The sequence below is a fragment of the Gambusia affinis genome, linkage group LG17 (assembly GCF_019740435.1).
Source record: "Gambusia affinis linkage group LG17, SWU_Gaff_1.0, whole genome shotgun sequence".
NCBI lineage: Eukaryota > Metazoa > Chordata > Actinopteri > Cyprinodontiformes > Poeciliidae > Gambusia > Gambusia affinis.
The window spans coordinates 25,042,144-25,062,460 of NC_057884.1; the positions used below are offsets into that span (position 1 = coordinate 25,042,144).

The following is a 20,317-nucleotide window of genomic DNA, read 5'->3' on the forward strand; positions in this document are numbered from 1 at the left end:
GCTTGTTAGCTGTGATGCTAGCATGCATTGGTATTGTCTGGTACAGCAACGTGACCCAGATAAAACCTAATAAATTAATCACAAACCACAAATGAATCAATATTGATGTGGTGCGATATAAACTTACCGATTAAGGAACATTAGGAAGCAACAGAACAGAATTTCTCTGATCACCGTCACTTAGACCGGAGTGCTGTGAAAGTTCAACCTCTTCTGCTTGCTCACCGTTACTTGGACTGGAGTCCAGAAAAAGTTCAACCTCTTCTTCTTCTCCTGTCTTAAGACAGATGGCAACCAACTTAAAGGGATTTTACTGCCACCTACTAGTGAAGGACATTGTGTCCAATTCCCCATTTTACTTCTCATGTCTTCAATGAAACCCAATCACACGATTGTTTGTTTTACAACTTTAATTATTTAGTCTTTTTCTTAGTAAATATTATCTAATTAAAAACCTATTACATGCAAAATGTCTCATTAAGTTTGAATAAAACTCTTGAAGTTGGTTTAACTTAAAAATCAAAGTCCACCTGCTGCCTTTAAAGTCTAATTTAAGTCGACAAGAAAGTTGTTTGCGTTTTAACCCAGAAATTAAAGTGAAGTTGATTTAACAGTCATCTCAACATTGTTTTTAAAGTTTTTTTAATCTTGAGTTAAGTTTCAACTTAATGTTGCAATTTAAACCAAAAAATTATTTCATAATATGCAAGAAAAAACTGTCCTCACCTTTTTAAAGAGCAAACATTGCTCTATTATTTTCACTGACAATATCAAATTAAAACAGTTTATTTTACTTTAAATTCTTGTTTAAATCTTGGATCAAGATCTAAATAAGTAGTTTTATTAATATTGCCCTAAGCCAGTGTTTCCCAACCCTGGTCCTCAAGGCACACTGCTCTACATGTTTTAGAGATTTCCCTGCTTTAGTGTGCTTGATTCAACTGACTGTAGTTCAACAAATGCCTGTTAATCAGTCATCAATTGAAATCAGCAGGACTGAAGCAAGGCAATACCTAAAACATGCAGGGCAGTGAGCCTTGAAGACCAGGGTTGGTAAACACTGCCCTAAGCAATTATTATAGTTACTCATGGCCAAAAGTTGTACTTCAGTAAGCATAGAACTAATTCAACATTTATTTACTCAAAAGTAAAAAGTTTCCATCCAATAAATGATTCAATAAAGAGGAAAAATCTGTTTGGTAAAAAAAAAAAAAAGCAACTCAAGTACTGATCAAAAGATCATTTAATATTTAAAAATTACATCATCAGATGGAACAAAAACATAAAATTATGAGGAAGTTTTGGTATTTTAAGGACAAAAATGACAATGATCCATAATTGTAACAAAATAACAAAATCAGACAAAAGAAAACTACATATTCAGTTTGGAGCTAAACACTTTAGTAAGCAAAATAAATATTTAGTTTGCAAACTAAACACATTGCTGGGATCATTTTTACTCACATATTCAATAAAATCCACATTTTTAATACATCAGTTCCTGATAAACTAATAGTTACCCAGAGATGGAAAAAACAAGACCTCTCACTCAGTCATTTTAGAATCAGAGCTGAACTCAGACTAAAGACTCAGATGTGAAAGATTAACGCTGCCCTGGTGCTTCCAGCAGCCTGGTGATGAATCTGAATCTAAACAGAGATGAAGAATCTCCAGATGATCAGATCGTCTCCAGTTTCCTCTTTAAAACTCTCAGTTTCAATCTGATCAATAAGTTTTTATTTGAACTTTGTGTTCTTCATGCTGAGATCATCAGAGCTGCTGCTTGATCACTGAGATCTTCATCGGTATGATATTTACTGGTTTATCAAAAATGGAGAAGAATGGAAACATCTTGTGAGTGAAGGTGTGTGTGAAGGTGTGTATGTGTGTGTTAGTATCCAGATCAGTGAAGGACAGCTTTCCTCTGTCCCAGTCCAGATTCACTCTGATCCTCTGGAGATTCTTCTGGAATGAGAGAACTTTGGGAGGAACTGACGGAGAACATGTTGTGTATTTACGTGAACCAAACGCAACCACCAACCATCTGGTCGTTGATCCTCCCTTCCTGTGAACAGACTCTTCTAACACACCAAGAATCCAGGCTTTACTGTCTCTGACATCAACATCCCAGCTGTGGTTCCCTGAGTTAAAACCTTCAGAACTCACAACAGACCAGCCCCCGTGATTATCAAATCTCTCTGGATTATCAGGAAGCTGCTGATTTGTTCCTACTCTAATGCTGGTCAGATCGTCAGACAGATAGAGTCCTGGACCAGCCGTGTTTGGGTCCAGAACCAGAGGAGTGTAGGTCACCAGGGTCTCCATGTTGCTCCAGATGTTGAAGGCCAGGTTGCCCAGATGTTTGGCCTGGTCTATCAGAGCTCCTGAGGGCAGCTGTGGATCCTCCAGCAGGGGGCAGCGCTGGACTCTTTCCACTGCAGCCTTGTAGTTGTGCAGGAATGAGACGTCTTCAGCTCTCAGCTCCTCCTCTGTGGCTCTGACTGTGTCTGAAAGAGCTGCTATCTCTCTGCTCAGAGCCTCCATCTTCTCCTTCATCATCCCTCTCTTCTGCTCCTCTTCCTCCCTCAGTGCAGCCAGCCTGTCCTCCTCTTCCTCTGTTAGAAACTGATGAAGCTTCTTAAACTGCTCCATAATCTGCCTCTCTGTGTGTCGGGCCTGGACCTTCAGGTGTTCTGCTGTCTGATCAAACTCCTCCTGAACTTTCTTCCTGAGCTCCAGCTTCTTCTTTAGAGGCTCCAGAGTTTCCTGAAGTTTCTTCTTGTGTTGCTGAGCAGCTTCATCGATGGGTCTAAATCTGTGATTGGTGTGTTTTTCTGAATCTCTGCAGATGAGACACACTGGCTGCTGATGGTCCAGACAGAAGAGTTTGAGTTTCTCAGAGTGCAGACTGCAGAGATCCTCTGAAGCTCTCTGCTCTCTCTGCTGTAAGAAAGACTCAATCAGATTCTTCAGAGCCAGATTACAGAGTGGAGCATCTGATGCAGATCGTTTCCTACAAAAAGGACATGAGCGACCACTTCTTGTTCTCCAATATTTCTGCAGACACTCCTTACAGAAGCTGTGGCTACATGACAGAATAACCGGATCCTTAAATATTTCCAGACAGACCGGACAGCAGAGATCCTTGTCTGATCTGGAAGCCATTTTGTCTCAGAGTGAAGCTGAAATCACAGCAGACAGAACGTCAAACCAGAATTACAGCAGACAGAACGTTTCTCTTCTGTAGAAACTTTCTGAACTTACCTTAGCTTGTTGTTTCGTCCTGCAGCAGTCTGTGTTTCTAGTTGCTCAGTTCTCTCTCTGCTCTCTTTCTTCAGTGTTACTTTGATTTCAGTCGGAGACAAAGGTCGTCCCACGAGCGTTTTCTCCGACTTTTTTTCTCTGAACTATTTCCTGTTTTTTCCCGGTTGTTCCTGTTGAAATCAGTTCGCCTCGAGAGGATTTAGTCTTCTTCTTCGTCTTTTTCTTCTTCTTCTACCGTTTCCTTTTATTTTTCTTGGTTTTATTGGCGGTTGGTAACAAACGTTTAATAGCATTACCGCCACCTGCTGGTATGGAGTGTGGACCATGATGGTCTAATTCGTACTTTCTATTCCTACATATATATTAACATATCCTATATATGTAATTTAATATCCACACCCACAAATATATATATATTTACTTGTATATACATTTTTACACCTATTTATCATACACACATTTACAAACACATCCACTGCATCTAATCAAATTCTATGAAACAATTTAGTTTTCTTTAAAAATTTAATAACTATTTGTATATGTTAATTACCCAAATTCTTCCTCAAAATATCTAATAAATTAACATTTTTCTTAATTCTTTCCAACTCTCTCCTCATGTATCTTCTCTCTTTTTCATATTTATGACATTCTAATATAACATGCTCTGTTGTTTCACATTTTCCAGTATTATGCTTTTGAATTTAAAAGTGTATAGTTAAATCCTGAATGTCCAAATCTCAAACTTGTTCTCACTCTTTCCTCCTACAATCTTTTGAATTTTATAAAACCATCTTCCTGTTTTGCCGTTCTTTAAACAATTTTCCTTTAACTAGACTCTTTCCCTCAGATTTACTTGTTTTAACTGTAAAACTGAAACGATTATGAATAAATTGAATCCAGTCCACCTTATTAAAACTCCATTTTTATAGACCTTTATTTTATTATTTAAGTTAATCCTACTCTTATTGTAATGGGATAATGATCACTACCTATTGTTGAATTTTTATCACACATACCAGCTAAAATATTTGAGACAATTCTTCAATCAATAACTGATTCCATCCCTGTTCTTACATTGATTCTTGTTCCCTCCCATCATTAATACATACAGGATTTTTCATTTCCATTAATTCTTCTATAACTTGTCCATTTTTATCATTACATTTACCCCACAATGTACAATTTTCATTAAAATCCCCAACACCAAATGACTTTCCCTTCCAAATATTCAGTTAATTCCTCCATTATTTCAGTGGATAATGTTTTACATGGATTTTAAAAACTTATTTTAAATTGTTCCCATATCTGAGTTACTTTATATGAAGTTCTTTCCCTAAAACCTGATATTGTATCTCTTGCTTTACAAATATTCAATCTGAATACAATCTTACATTATCATTTCCTTTCATTACAAAATCTAATGTTTTTAATCATGTTTCCTGAACACAAATCATTTCTGGTTGTTCTTCAAGACTATCAATAAAACCTTTAACTTCCCGTCCATTAGCTATTAAACTTCTTGCATTTCATTGTAATATTAAAATGAACTATTTTCACCTGCTGGTCCTGGTCTTCCATCAACCTCAAAATTTATGTTATGATCCAGATTTAATCTTAATCTGCAGTTTTAGAAAACGCTACAGCTTTTTCTGATTCATCAGTTTGTTTCTGCTTTTAGTGAAAATATATTTTTCCTCTCATAAAACTCTTTCAGGGTCTCTGCTATCTAGGAAATTCAAATGAACTCATTTCATGTTGTTTCCTTCTGTTTGCTGTTTTTCTGTCACATTCAGACTCTGGAGGTGAAAATGATGTTTGGTGTTGACGAAAACTTTCCCTATTTTCACAACAAATGGACCCAGAATCAGAAATGTTTTGATTCAAATTTGATCAGTTCACTGACATTTTTTCAATCTGTAGCTGAAAACCGGAATACTGTAAAAATTACAGCAAGAACTTTAAATGTAAATCAAAAATAAAATCAGAAAGAAGAAAGTAAGAAAATAAAAACAAAAGTTGTTGCAGAAAAATAAACACCCTCTAGTGTCTCCTCCTCCATCCAAGCTGGCAAAGAGAAACACAATCATTGCTCTCTGATTGCAAACTAAAGATTTTAGTGAAAGAGTTTCAAACAGGTAGTTCAGTGTTTTCATACTGATCTGTTTACATTCCGATGGTCAGAAACAGCTGATTCCTCTTTGGTTACTGTATCTAAAACAGACTGGACTGCTTGAACCATCCGAGTCAAACCAGAGAGGAAACGTTGAAACATTTACAGGAGATTCTGCTCTGCTGTGATAGAAAAGAAAATCTGATCTGAAGAAGATCCCAGTTTCTAAAAGCAGGTCAAACCAGTAAGAAACTGGATTATATGTAAAATGTCTCATTAAGTTTAAAACCAACCAATACTGAAGTTTATCAAAACAATCATTTAATCTTTAAAAGTTGCCTCTTCAGACAGACCAAAATTTGAACCTATGAGGAAGTTTTGGTATGCTAAAGATCAAAATGAAAATAATTCATTTAAATAAACCTACAAAATAACAAAATCAGGCAAAAGTAACAGTTTTCCAAATCTGTCTTTAGGCAGAAATATGAAACTGACGACTTTAAAACCTGCAGATTGAATTTTTGGTCAAAAGCTTATCGTTCAGTGAAGTTACTGAGTGGGTGAAGTATCCGTTATAACGTATTCGTAATCTTAATGACGGCATTAGGAAAAAGGCCAAAATATATTTAAATGCATCATCTGCTATGAGACATGAAAGAAAAATAAATGCAGTCAAACAGAGATTTAGCATAAGTTATAATGTTGACGCTCCATTTATGAAAAACATTGACCTCTGCTCTCTACTGCCCTCTGCAGTCTGAATAATTCATGTCAACAGAAATACACTGAACAATGACACTTTTATCTTCTATAGTTGTTGCTGTTGAGCTTCAGTTTTTTTCCTTTTGAAGTTATTCAAACTAAAATGTCCCATTTTAATTAAGTTCATCAAAAGTTAAGCAGTAATTTAAAATGTAATAAAATAAATCTTTTCATTAATCATTGCCATGTAAAGAAAATAAGTTAATGTATTTTATTCAATTTATCATCTACGGAGCTCCATAAGGGACACAAATAATTCTTCTCATTGCATTCCTCTACAATAAATTTGCAAATCCAGCCAGAATACAAAGTCAGTCTGCACAAAAGTAAACCTTTAATGAAATCAGATTACAGCAAAAATAAATAAGTATCTAGACCTTTTAATTATTTTGTAAGAATAATATGAACCATAACCTTCAGCAGCTTCCTGAATCCAAATGAAACATCACTCAGATTGCTAAATGTGCCGCTGGCTTTTATTAACAACCAAAGGATAAAACTGTATGACATAAAGAAGCTTTCAGCAGGTCAACCCCTCCGTTCACGTCTCCATCAACGTGAGGAGGATTCAGTAACAGTCAGAACCTGAAATGTCCGTTTGGCTTCAAATGTCCCAGAATCTGAGGACAAACCTGGAAAAAAGAAACATCTCAACCAAGTAAACATGAGACAAAGAGAGAATCCACATTTCCTCCAAGTTAACAAGAATGTGATTAAAGTTAAGAAATGTTAAAAATTCTAATTTTTACCAAAGACTCAGAGAGAAGCATCAGAGTTCATTTCAATAAAATCCTGAAGAATTTCCCAGAAAAAGCTGCAAAATGAGGTAAAGAACGATAATCAGGAAAAACGGTTTCAAAGTCATTTAAGCAGAACGAAGTTCCTGGAGTTGATTACAAAGTGCTTTAGCACACTTTATTCTTACATGACAGTAAAAACAGCTAATGTTCACTTTCTAAGAAACGCCTTACAGTCTGGCTTAGTTTACATCCCCCTCTACTAGAATAAAACGTAATAAGATCAGATGTTCGCAGTCTGTTCTGGTGAAGGACCGGTTTGGGATCAACGGACAGAACCCAGCAGAACGCAGCTGTCTGGTTCCTCTAAGTGCTTAGTGGATGCTAAGCTACGCCGCTAACAGCTTCACGTCAGTCGGTGGCGGCCATCTTGCTAAAAATAAGTCTCTATTTAAAAATAATCCTGAGTTAAACGACATTGTGAGTCACGCGGGTGACCTCTAACCCCCAGTAGTGGCGGCCATCTCTTCGGTGAGTGTTTTCAAGTCATCAGTTCGGAACGAAGCCCGACCGGGAGGGATTCCTCCGTCACTTCCTGTCTGGCTCATCTGCAGAAATAAAATCCTCCGGCTGCAGCTCCGCTCCGGCTCAGGCATCCGATCAGACGACATCTGGCCGCCTCCTCCTCTCCTGGGCGCCGCCATGCGTCGTCGCACGCCGCCGGATGCTCTGGCCGCTCGAGATGAGGTTGGCGTAGCCGGGCGTGTGCGAGAAGGCGTAGGCGGAGCGGCGGGAAGCTCGGTTTCGCACAAAGGCTGAGGGCTCGCCCTTCTCCCTCCTCTTCTCCGCCGCCTGCTGCAGGTACTTATTCTTGTTCCTCTGGACCTGCAGGACGGCAAACAGAGAACCATTAAACAAATGCAACAAAAGGTTAGCGGACAGTTTCCACAGGAAGTAAGAAAATGCAAAACTAACGTAGATTGGTGTTTCCATTATAGAAGAAACGCAGTTAAAAATCACATGTGAATAAATTTGTTCAGTTATTAAAAACAACAATAATGCCGCGCCGTCACACTCCTTCCACTTCCTGTTTGTCGTCTTTGTTGTTTCTGCCAGTAGTAACATCCAGTCACATGGTTTCTATTACAGTTTTTAAAAACATTACAATGGCATATTACAGACATTGTAGATGTCTGTAATATGGGGGGGTAGAATCGGCAGTTTTGAGGCAGTTGACCACAATCCCGGACGATTTTGAAAATCCCCCCGGACATTTTTTTAGGTCTGAAAAGTAGGACATGTCCGGGAAAAAGAGGACGTCTGGTCACCCTAGTTAATATATATATATATATATATATATATATATATATATATATACACACACAAAGAAATTAGATTATATTTGATATATACTTATCAAATATAAGCTAATTTCTTTGGTTTTACTGATATGTTGGTAATATTGAACTCTGATAACATGAATATTGTTGTACAATATGGAGTAAAAAACTTGAGAAATGATGGAAGATCTCTTTGAATTGTAGCTTTATTGATATTAGCATCCTGTATTTTAAGATGCTTTACTCTGGCCTTGTTTCAGGTCAGGTTTTTTTTGGCCTGCAGTGCCTAGAAACCCAAGATCATCTTCTCCAGATGGTCACCGTTATTTCTTTTTTTAAATGTTTTTTTAAAGCGTGCAATTTTTGTTTATTTGTAAATGTGGATCCACAATTGTTCATTATATTAAATTGTACTCTTTCTTATTGACATTGTTTTTCTCTTCTCTGTTGTTGCTCACATCTGGGCTCCTGTGAATTTAAAATCTTCTGATCAGGCCCAACTGTCTTATACTTGTGTAGTGTTAGTATTAGTCATTGAAGTAAATTACCGTACCTACCATCTACCATTATCAGGTGTATTTTAAGTAACCTTTCTTGTGGGTTGCACTAGCACAAACGTTTTAATAAAATTGTGAGTTTTTTCAAAATTGATGAAGGAAATATATTTTTGTCATTCCAATTTGCACAAATAGAAAACTGAAACACAGCAAACCTGAATTAAAATGACATTAATGCAGAAAACACATTGGAAAGATTAAAATCCATATTTTCAGAATCTGTAAATAACTTTGACTTGTTTGTGGTTTTGTGGTGTCACATATATAAAACAGCACCACTCTTCTATTTTCATTCAGGTTGTGTGTGTTTCACCTTGTCGCTGACAGACGGCCAGATGGTTTTATGGAGGAACTGGATGCAGATGATGGGCAGCAGGCTGATCCCCACCGTCAGGATGATGGTCAGCCACAGGTACGGCTGCCGCAGAGCGTTCGGCGCCGCGCCTGCAGGGACACACACTCCGGTTAGCAGGTTCTTCTGCCACACACACACATACACACACACACACACACACTCCGGTTAGCAGGTTCCTCTGCTACACACAAACACACACACACTCCGGTTAGCAGGATCTTCTGCCACACACACACATACACACACACACACACACACACACACACTCGGCGTCAGTGACACTGAGGATGGCTCAGAGAGCCGACCTGTGAAGGTGAACACGGAGGGGAAGATGACGTGGATCCCGGCGCTGTGGATGTCAAACATGACGCCGAAGTAGATGGCGATGCTGCCCAGAACGGCGAAACAGCTGACGAAGGTCCAATAGGACGTGTCCAGAGAGATCTGGAGGCAGACGGGTCAGAACATCGGATATTTAGGAACTTGAACTGCAACTCATTTACCACAAAAAGGTTCAAACTGTGAAGGTTTAGAGCAGCCAAAGGTTTTAATCAAGTCAGACTAAAACGACTTTAACAGGTTTTTACTCAAGTAAAAGTAAAATTATCCGTCCAAGAAATGACTCAAATAAAAGTGAAAATATTTTGGTAAAAAGTTACTCAAATACTGATCACCTGATCAAATTATCAATCATTTAAGCTCCAGTAAATGTAACTAGTTACCATGTAACTGTAACTGAGTATCAGAGCTGAAATCTCAGCCTAAGCCTGCTGGCTTCATGAAATAAGACAATAGAGAAAAATATACATATTTGGGAAATTATGAGAATAAATCATAACATCAGCAGAATATTACAATCAATCAAGAAAATCATAAGATTACTAGAAATAAAAGTGGTTTAAATAAGAAAAAGTTCTAATGATTCATCTAGATCTAATATGACCAGAATGAAACATCAGCCTGTGGTTCAATCTTCAAAATAAACTGAAAGTTTTTATTATTTTTTGTGTAGAAGTTCTAATATTACAAATTTATTAAGTTTTTTTAATGATTTTGTTCAGATGTTATGACTATTCAGGTACTGAGCCTATTGCTGTATAACTTTATTCTCAAATTCATATGACTCATCACTTTGCTGTTCTGACCTGCAGGTTGACGACGAAGATGAGCGACGAGGCGGTAACCACGGCGAAGGACTGGTAGTCTGAGGGCGCCTCGCCGTCCTGACCCATGGTCTGCAGGAACGCTCCGTACGGGATGAAGAAGATGATGAGCGACACGAAGATGCCGTGGAACAAGCTGATGAAGAAGTTCTTGTAGTTGAACAGCGCCCCCTGCTGGCCGGGTAGGTACAGCGTCGGAACCTTCAGGCTGAGATCGTCGTTCACGTCCTGCAGGAACAAAACGCCAAGAAACACGTTTTATCTTATTTGTCCCTGAATAATATCAACAAAACGCCTCCATCTGAAATAATCATTTAAACTGATTTCTACTGAGAACTTCATGATCTGGATGAGGCTTTTAATTCTGTTTATTTGTGGAAAAAACCCTCAAAATTTAAGAACAGAAAGTGCAGCAGCGCCGCCACCTGGTGGACAGTAGGAGGCATGCCTGTGCATTTTAATAATTTTGGGTTTTTCATTGTAGTTTAGTTTCATTTCGCTGGGATTTTGTTGATTATAATTTGTTTCCAGAGTCTGTCTGCTAGTTTTTATTAGTTAAATATTGTTTAGTATTAGTTTAGATTTTGTTTTCAAACTGATGTAAAACTATTTTTCCCCCACAAAAGCAGTTTACATTGGATTATGTTACTCTATCATCCTCCTTGTGGCTACGCTACGCTAGTCCACAAAATAGTGACAGAAAAAATTATCAGAAACACCAGAATAAGTTTGTAGTTCAACAATAATTCAAAATGGCATCTTTTGAGTATTTACCCAATAAATAGTGTGTATATATATATATATATTGAGTTCTGCACCTAAAAATTAACTAAAATATGAATAAAAAAAATTACCACTATAGCTAATAAAAAAACATTTAACTGAAATAAAAACTAGCAAACCCACTTTAAAAATTAATTCAAATTAACTGAATTATACAAACAAAAAGTCACAACAAAATAAAACTAAACTGTAATGAAAAACCAAAAACTGCTCAGCAGTTTCTCCAAAGTTTAAAGTTTCTGATTCACAGAAAAACAATAAAACAAACATAACCTACAGCTTGACTGGAAACCAGTGAAAAACTCAGATCCAGACAAACAAGTTTTTACCTGATCGAGGAGTCCGACCAGAAGAACCGGCAGGCTGCTGTAGGCCAGATTATAGAGCGTGATGAACCAGTCTTCATAGGCCGTCTGCAGGAGAGAACATACGTTAATTCATCCTCACTGCGTTCAGCCGCCAGAGACAAAATGGAGGCATAAAAAAATCTGTTTTTCTAAAGGACAAAGGGCTGAATGAGTTCAAGGTTTCTCCTGAAGGCTTTTAAACCAGCTTGAAGAGTGTGAGAATATCTCAGTTTTTTTACCTGATCACCAGAAGAACCGGCAGGCTGCTGTAGGCCAGATTATAGAGCGTGATGAACCAGTCTTCATAGGCCGTCTGCAGGAGAGAACGTACGTTAATTCATCCTCACTGCGTTCAGCTGCCAGAGACAAAATGGAGGCATAAAAAAATCTGTTTTTCTAAAGGACAAAGGGCTGAATGAATTCAAGGTTTCTCCTGAAGGCTTTTAAACCAGCTTGAAGAGTGTGAGAATATCTCAGTATGCTTCAAAAAGAGAAAAAACTCATTTACAAAAAACTTTAACAAGAAACCGGAGCTTGTTTTACATCATTAATTTCTTAGTTACTAGTTTCACTGACGGATTATTCACTTCGTCTTTAGTTACCATAGCGACGCAGTGAACATAGCGCCAGTAGACTCGGTTTAATTGGGGACCATAGTTGCAAAAGTGTTAAACTTTCACACTGCACTGTGTCAAACGATCCAAACTAATTTAAAAACCTGTTCCCCTCCTCGCCTGTAGGGGTGCTGTGCCAAAAACTACTGAAAACAATTACAGAAAAACCTTTGAAGACACTGAGCGCAACTTCCTTCTACATAAAATATAGATTTTTTTTTATTTGATTAGCATCCCACCTCAGCAAATGAACCAGACTTTCCAAACAAACAAACAAACAAACTACAGTTTGATTAAAGTGGACTATTAAAGTGGACTAAACAGGGCTGGTGTGGAAGCAGCCTCAGACTCAAAGGTCCATACGGAGCACATCGAAGTGGACCATGCAGTGCTGCTGACCTGAGAGGAGTATCCGTTGAAAAAGGAGTACCAGAAATGGACCAGAGTGAAGGCGAAGTTCTTGAAGAAGAAGAAACGGAGAAACTTGCACATCCTGATGTAGGACCAGCGGCCGTGCACCAGCAGGAGGCGCTGCAGGTAACAGAACTGGGCGAAGGCGTAGTCGCTGGACATGACGGCCTGCATCCCCTCCTGACCGCTGATGCCCACACCGATGTCGGCAGCTGGAGGGACAGAGGAGGATCAGTCAGGACGAGTTTAAAGGGCCGGCAGGTCATCTGCTTCCTTACTTTTGATCATGTTGACATCATTCGCTCCGTCTCCGATGGACAGAGTCACGGCCTTCTTGTACTTCTTCACCAGACTCACAACGTTAGCCTTTTGCTTCGGCGTGACGCGGCAGCAGATCACTGCTTCACACTCACAGGCCATGTTCACAAAGTCGACCTGCAGGACAAAAAGATTCAACACGCTTGTACCAACATGGCGGCTGAACATGCAGGAGCGGCTGCTCTCAGACTGCGGGACATCAGCTCCCTCTAGTGGTTCAGGATGATGGTCTTACTTGTCTCATTTCCTTTTCCTGTTCGTTCATCGGATCCTGAGGGTTGCTCGGAGTTTGTCTCCTTCCTAAATTGCGAAGACGCAGCCTGCGGCGTTTCTTCTTCTTCTCATAAAGAATCTCGTTCTAAGAAAACAAACATTAGAACCAGATCTCAAACAGATTTACTTAACTGGATGATAAAAGGTTTCTTCTAGAACTTACAGAATATTTTAGAAACCAACGGCTGTATTTATTTTAAAACTGGGACTTTCCCAAAACATAAAGGAAACTTTAACCTTTAACTTCTCCCAACTTTCAAGGTATTTTCCAGAAAGCAACAGATTGTCTTAAGGACTGACGGCAAAATTGATGTGCAACTTTGATAATTCAGTCCAGGATCATTTTTACTGTAAGTGAGTGAATCTAACCAGCCATCCTCCAGTGATGATGAGAGCATTGTTGTTGGTTCCAGGGAAGAAAGGTGCAGTCGGTTTCTTTTTGCCAAGTCGATGCGATGATTGACCTTCATTTCTTCTGGCAGCTTGACGGGCCAGCAGCTTACCGCTGCAAATATTTTTTAAAATACAGCATTAAAGTGTTACGTCTTAGATTAATCAGACAAAAAGTTGAAAGTCTCATAAATATTCTGGTGAATCTTAGATTTGCTCTCAGATGTCGGTGCCGTGGATCCTTTGTTAGCATTTATCTCCCTGTATTAGCATGCTGCTACCCAGTAGTAGCCACACTTCTGCTAATCAGATAGTAGCTAAACTAATAAAGAACTTTAGCATTAGCTTCTGCTAATTACTATGTAGCCGGTATAGCTCTTTAGCGTGAGCAGAACTGATGTTTATGATTAGTACTTTAGGTTTAGCTGTTTAGCTAGCAGTGCCCTCTGCTGGTGAAAGCACTGAGCATCTCTCATGTTCTGATCGGTACAACCTGTTTGGACTCACTTAACATCCTCTCCATAGTGGATCTGCATCTTGTCCGTCAGCAGCTGACATGAAAATCCGATATTTTCTGCCGTTTCTGAAGGAAAGACAAAAACATTTAGACTCCATTCTGTCTCTACAGGGATGCTGGCTCATATTCTATCTGCTTTACAGTCTGAAGGGGAAGTTACCTTTCTTATCGCCAGTCAGGACCCAGATTTTGATGCCAGCCTTGGCCAGGTTGGCAATGGTCTCTGGAACTCCATCCTGAAGTTTATCCTCAATGGCCGTTGCTCCAATCAGCTGAAGACAACAAACTAGACCAGTCAGCCAAACTGGATTTATAGATGTTGATGTTAGTTTGTGCGTTCTCCGCCTACCATCAAGTTCTTCTCGATGTCCTCATAGACTCCGTCGAGGGCGGCTTCTCTGTCCACCATGTTCAGCTGGGCTTCTTTGTGTCTGCGGGACCAAGCCTCAAACTCGCTGGCGCTGATGTCCTTGTAACACAGGCAGAGCGTCCTCAAGGTCTCATTGGCAAAGATCTGCAAGACAAAATCCATCAATGTCCTTCCTGCCAGAGTTCATGCTGGTGCCTCTCAAGTGAAGCAGCGACTGACATCCAAAGCGGTCTGGGTGGTTTCCTTGTGTCTGGTGTTTGGGGACAGGCGCTCATAGATGACCGTGTCGGCTCCTTTGCAGTACAGGCGAATTCGTCCGTCAGGAAACTTCACTGAAACAAGACAGGAGGAGCGGTCACTACCGAGTTAAATTCACTAAAACATCTGCTTCTAATGAAAGAAAAAACTTCATGGTTAGCATTGTACACGCTGCCTCAAACATAAAACAGTGACTGGTTAACACTCCCTTACCAGACCTTTGTTTTGGTTGCGTCTACCCAGAATGCCCTGCTCTGTAGTCCACTTCCTGCCTTTGGAGCGGTTATGTGAATTCGAACTGCACCAGAGTTCACTTCAACTGAACTAAGACTGATGTGAACTCTGGTCCTCACCGTTCGATTCCACGTTCACACCTCCACAACCGAACCAGACTTTCTAGGCAAACGGACCAGAGAGCCTTCATCTAATGATGGGTTGGAATAGCATTGAAATAGTTCATGTTGAAAGATCTCGTCTTCATCCCATATTTCACAGTGCTGAGTCTGATTAGCAGTATCTAAATATTTCTGTCCCTCCTGGGCGGCTATGCTAACGTTAGCTGATGTTGGGTCTTACAGATGATCGACATGCGCTTGCGGTCAGAATTGAAGTCGAGCAGGGCCAGCATCTCGTAGGTCGCCTCCTGGCCCATTTCTGAGATGGTGATGGTGTCCTGTGTGCGCGAGAGAAACACGAAGCCAAAGTTCCTGGCTGCCGTCACGAGAGCGCCCTCATCAGGAGACGCAGCCTGATACACCAGCTCACCTAGAAACAGGAGAAATAAAACCTGTCAGGTGGAGTTTTTTTCCTGTCGTTTAAATCCCATTAACTAAACATTCAGGTTTTTCACTTTTCTCCAAATCATTTATTTTTACCATCTTTGTTCTCCACCATCACCGTGTGGCACAGCGAGAGAAGTTTGAAAAACTCCAGAACGTCTTTGTCCTTCTTGGATTTGATGTTGGCGACCAGGAAGTGATCAACAAACTCGAACTTCCTGTCAGCATGGCGGTTCCAGGTCCAGTCCACCGGCTAACAGGCAGGACAGACAAAAAGGGGTTTTGTTACGTTATCCATGACTTACACACAAAACTAAAGACATTTTATGTGAGGTTTTCATCGTTTGATAAATAATACGGTGGAATCTGCATGTTTCAGATTTATATCATTTCAAACCTGGTAAAAGTAAATTTATCATTAAACCCAAAACTGACAATGTGGTTGTATCAGATAAACCTTCATGTATTTTTTCCAATAGCAAAACGAACCAACAGAGTTTAAATTCTAAGTGTCGACTTGCACCTTTATTTTGTCCAGAGCAACTCCTTCAGAAGTGGTTGGGCCACCTGTCAGGAAATGACAGAAACATTTTAGTTCTCCATGTTTTCATAGTTTTCTTCAAACTACAAACGTAGCAGCATTGGCCTAAAGTTTAGCTACATACGTAGCAGCATTAGCCTAAAGTTTAGCTACATACGTAGCAGCATTAGCCTAAAGTTTAGCTACATACGTAGCAGCATTAGCCTAAAGTTTAGCTACATACGTAGCAGCATTAGCCTAAAGTTTAGCTACATACGTAGCAGCATTAGCCTCAAGTTTAGCTACATACTTAGCAGCATTGGCCTAAAGTTTAGCCATAAACTCAGAAAAGTCAAAGTGTTTTAATTTCATTTCATGTTAGCTCTTATTTATGGAGTGGGTTTCTGAAAGCCCAGCATTTGGCCTGCGTTGCTCATATTCACCGTAACTCTGCCCGGCGATGGTACATTTCTTGAACTGCATGACGTTCTGTGTCAAAGTTCCTGTTTTGTCGGAGAAGATGTACTGGATCTGCCCAAGCTGCTCATTCAGGGTCGTCGTTCGGGCCTGAGCAGAAAAATACAGAGGAAGGAGTAAAAATGGAAAAAAGTTCTGAATTTCTTTAATTTGACTGATTGTGTCAGTAAAGCTGGTCTGGTTTCCTCTTCCTCTGAGTTGTTTTGTACCTTAGCTGGTGTGTCTTTCTCTGAATAATACATCTGCAGGTCCCAGTTGATGAATTTACTCTGACCCAGACGAATCACCTCCACACTGTAAACGAAAACATAACGCCGATGTTTTAACCAACAGAACAGAACCAACAGCTGTCTGACATGCAGGAAGCTACTGCTGCTAATGTGATGTCAAAACGCTGCAGCTTTCCTGACCTGACGTAGAGGGAAATGGGCACCATGGTGTTGAGGACGATGATGTAGCCCCAGAAGCTGAGGAAGCCTCTGTAGGCGGTGGTGTGGCTTTTGCCGTCGTTCAGGTACCAGGCGTTGGCTCCGATGTCGTTGTACCAGAAGGAGTGACCGATGGCCAGCCCGGCCGACACCAGGATGAGCATAGCGAAGATCTGCACAGAGGAAGCACAACGCCTTCAGCAGCTGCCGCCTGCAGGGGGCGCCACAGCATCAGTTCCTGCCATAAACCTCCGTCTGGGTGTCGACTACGGAACAACATCAGGGCCCATAATAAAAAGGAATTTACTTTTATTTCTAAGAAATACAATTTTGTTGTCATGTCAAAATCCAAATAACTAACCAAACATTATTATGTTAAAAAAAAAAAAATTTAAATTCTAAATTCTGAGAAAAAGTCAAAATTTTGAGAAAAGAAAATGTCAGAAATAAATAATAACTCACCCTTATTTACTGAAATATGAAATTCTAACAAAAACCCTGCAGAGCCTGAATATTAAACTACATGAAGTCGACGTCTGCCTCACCGTGTAAACCATGTAGTTCATCAGCTCGTCTATTTTGGTTCTCTTGAACCTCGTCTTGCCTCCGTTCCTCATGATCTTGGTATCGGCTCCTACAACGACAGAGCGCAGGCGTCAACAACCACGTCTCAAAAATACTTTACGAGTGAATGTTTATTTATTTTAGACTAAATTTCCAACGGTTAAAGACCTGCGAAGATGACCAGGCCGTGGCAGCAGTCGGTGTTTCGGATTTTGCATCCTCGGAGCAACATGTTGTCCAGCTCCAGAGGGTAACGGTCGCCGTCCCACAACATCGTCCCCGTAAACTTGTCCAGACGGTTGTTTGGTTCCTCGCATTCAATCAGAGCTGCAATCAGATGACAGGACAACAAAAAACTAAAATATTATTAACATTTCATTTTATCACATTTAAATGGTTATTAAGGATCCCATTGCAAAAGAATTACATGCTCATTAGTGCGGTGTGCATTTATTTCTATCTAAAGGCTAAAATCATCAGTTTAACGCAGAGAATCAGGAAACTCAGATTAAAGTGGAAATAAAACATTAGAACATAAAAACTGACCAATTAAAATGTAAGTTTTATAATTTTCAGGGGATGATGTCACATAATCCAGGTTTAAATTTACCAATTCATTTTAAACTAAAAAACAAAAAAAGAAATAAATATTTTAGTAAAATATTTCAAACTGAATAGAAATAATTTTAAAACAGACAAAAATGTTTTGACAAAAAAAAGATCTGAAAGAAATTTTAAAACTAAAAAACAGAAAATTTTCTATTTGATTTTCATTTTCAAAATTTTAAAAAGGTGTTTTAGTTTTAAAAAGAACTCAGATAAACTTTAAGGTCCAAATGTATATTTATGCAAATCTAAATTGTTTGACATCATCACACTGAAAGCTATATTTAAAAAAACAAACAAACTGTGGCCCCAATTTATCTCCATAAATTTACTCCTTATTTAATATTCCAAAACCGTTTTCTGAATTTCTACATAAAAAGTTTAAACTTTTTCTCATTTTCAGTGCGTCTCCCACGGCTGCAGAACTTTGGTTTATATTTAAGACTTTAAAAAATTTTTTTGTTAAATAAATCCTCATGTTGTCTCTCCTGACAGACGTTCTGTTTTAAAGCAGTAACGTCTGAAGAGTTCACCGTTGAACTGCGCCAGCTCCCGTTCCTCCTGCAGCTTCTCATCCGTCACTCTCAGCCCCATCTTAAACTTCAGGTTGGTTTCTCTGCAAAATAAGAAAAACATCTGAATTATTTCACACATTTCCTGAGAAATCAAAGCTGATTGAACCAGAGCTGCAAACAAAATTAACACAGAAAAGCATAAAGTAAAACTTCTCTGCATCTTGAAGTTTGTTTTGGTTTATTTCCTGTTTGAAACTTGGGGAAAACCCGTTTGCTTTTTGTTTAAGTTGTAATCTCAAGATAAACTGCAAAGTTAAACATTAAGGACTGGGAGAAACTCCAGCTCTTACATTTACACGTCACCGTCATGTGATGACTCAGCAATCAGGAACAAAACATTGAATAAATAAAAGGCTTCCAAGCAGGAAACGCCAAAAATCAGTGATTAAATGATCTGCAGGGAAAATACTCTGTTTTGGTTTGAATTTCTAGAACTAAATTCTATAAATACTAAATGTTGGTTGTTTTTGTTGCAGCTCTTACCCATCGAGCTCGGCTGTTTCTACGTAACACAAGCTGTTCGGCTCGGAGCTGGATAACAACAAGATGTCCGCCTGAAGAAAGAAACGTCACATATTCAGGTGAATTTAAAAAAATCCTTCCACACACAAAAATGATCTGGTCAATTAAAAAAACATTCATTTAAAAACCGTCTTAATCTTAAATTTTAATTCCTGTTGTGTGTTATACGCACTAAACCAGTAATAGAAACAAAATATTAACATGTTGTTCAAATTTAAGGGACAAAATACTGAATTTAAAGAATAATTTCAATTATTATTAATAATTATTAAATAAAGAGCAAACTGTCCTCTAATAAAAATATTCATACTGGAATAAAGTCGTTCTTCTTGATGCGAACTACGTCTCCAACCTGGATGTCCATCCATCTGGACTCCTTAAACCTGAAGCAAACACAGAATATTTGTCTTTTTATGCAATAAAGAACAAAAAATACATTTCTAACAAACAGGAATCTGATCCGACCTTCCATCCAGCAAAACGTCACACTTCCTGTTGTTGACTTCCTTGTCCATCCTGTGACGCGCCTGAAGGGAAACAGAGACGCCACTCAAGTCCATCATAATCCAACCAACATTTTGCTTCATTTATTCGTTTCAAATAAAGCAGCTAAAATCTGCAGGATTCAACATGGACGCCTCACCAGATCGTCAATCAGGTCTTTGATTGCAGTGATTCCCAAAACGATAACCAGAGGAATCAGAGTGGTGTACCAGGGAAGCGTGGAAATGTCTGGGATGATCTGAGGACCATCAACAGCACCAGTGGTTAATTAGAGGCTGACTGGGTTCGGTCAGAGGTCCAGAAACGGTTTCAGATTGAACTGAGATACCAGAGCAGCTCAGATTCATTCTGACGGCTCCAAACCAGCAGAGAGACGGACGTCAACATGAGCAGATCTGAATGAAACCTTCATCCAGCTCTTATTTCTTCTCCCTCAACTGAGATACCAGAGCAGCTTTAAACCTTTTCAATTCATTTCAGTCCAAAATCCCCAACAAACACAAAAACACCCCGACTGGACCTTCTGGATTTCACCACAACCTCAGAACTGAAGAATGACCAGAACCCGAAATGTTCTGAAGACCTTCTTATGCTATAATATGATATAAAATGATATATGTTATAATATGTTATAATATAATATAATATAATATGATATAATATGCTATAATATGATATAATATAATATAATATGTTATAATATGTTATAATATAATATAATATAATATAATATAATATAATATAATATGATATAATATGCTATAATATGATAT

At 39.0% G+C, this 20,317-nt stretch overlaps 2 protein-coding genes across 2 annotated transcripts; both read right to left on the reverse strand.

The window, feature by feature from the left end:
- Positions 1 to 1,659: 1,659 nt before the first annotated feature.
- LOC122819381 (nuclear factor 7, brain-like) lies at positions 1,660 to 3,497 on the reverse strand. The gene is made up of 2 exons (XM_044096069.1): positions 3,265 to 3,497; positions 1,660 to 3,182 (listed from the first exon to the last, which is right to left on the reverse strand). The coding sequence occupies exon 2, from the start codon at positions 3,163 to 3,165 to the stop codon at positions 1,771 to 1,773; it is 1,395 nt and encodes a 464-aa protein (XP_043952004.1). The 5' UTR covers positions 3,166 to 3,182; positions 3,265 to 3,497; the 3' UTR covers positions 1,660 to 1,770.
- A 3,097-nt stretch (positions 3,498 to 6,594) lies between these two features.
- atp8b1 (ATPase phospholipid transporting 8B1) lies at positions 6,595 to 19,891 on the reverse strand. Its single transcript, XM_044096304.1, has 27 exons — positions 19,865 to 19,891; positions 19,684 to 19,782; positions 19,506 to 19,567; positions 19,351 to 19,423; positions 19,002 to 19,072; positions 18,477 to 18,559; positions 17,506 to 17,664; positions 17,319 to 17,407; positions 16,756 to 16,946; positions 16,555 to 16,639; positions 16,312 to 16,435; positions 15,872 to 15,915; positions 15,445 to 15,601; positions 15,146 to 15,334; positions 14,531 to 14,643; positions 14,291 to 14,455; positions 14,102 to 14,213; positions 13,932 to 14,007; positions 13,404 to 13,539; positions 12,997 to 13,119; positions 12,722 to 12,878; positions 12,432 to 12,655; positions 11,401 to 11,484; positions 10,271 to 10,516; positions 9,431 to 9,569; positions 9,084 to 9,214; positions 6,595 to 7,758 (listed from the first exon to the last, which is right to left on the reverse strand). Exons 1-27 carry the CDS (start codon positions 19,889 to 19,891, stop codon positions 7,534 to 7,536), a joined length of 3,384 nt encoding a protein of 1,127 aa, XP_043952239.1. The 3' UTR covers positions 6,595 to 7,533.
- Positions 19,892 to 20,317: the final 426 nt, after the last annotated feature.

What these genes read in the sequence shown, in the direction of transcription:
- LOC122819381 (XM_044096069.1), bottom strand. Translation starts at nt 3,165, where the DNA reads ATGGCTTCCAGATCAGACAAGGATCTCTGCTGTCCGGTCTGTCTGGAA.
- atp8b1 (XM_044096304.1), bottom strand. Translation starts at nt 19,891, where the DNA reads ATGAATCTGAGCTGCTCTGGTATCTCA. An exon ending in GAAACAGCCGAGCTCGATGG is followed by an intron (nt 18,560 to 19,001) that starts GTAAGAGCTGCA and finishes CTTATTTTGCAG; the next exon opens with AGAAACCAACCTGAAGTTTA. An exon ending in CAAGCGCATGTCGATCATCT is followed by an intron (nt 14,644 to 15,145) that starts GTAAGACCCAAC and finishes GTCTTGTTTCAG; the next exon opens with TGAAGTTTCCTGACGGACGA.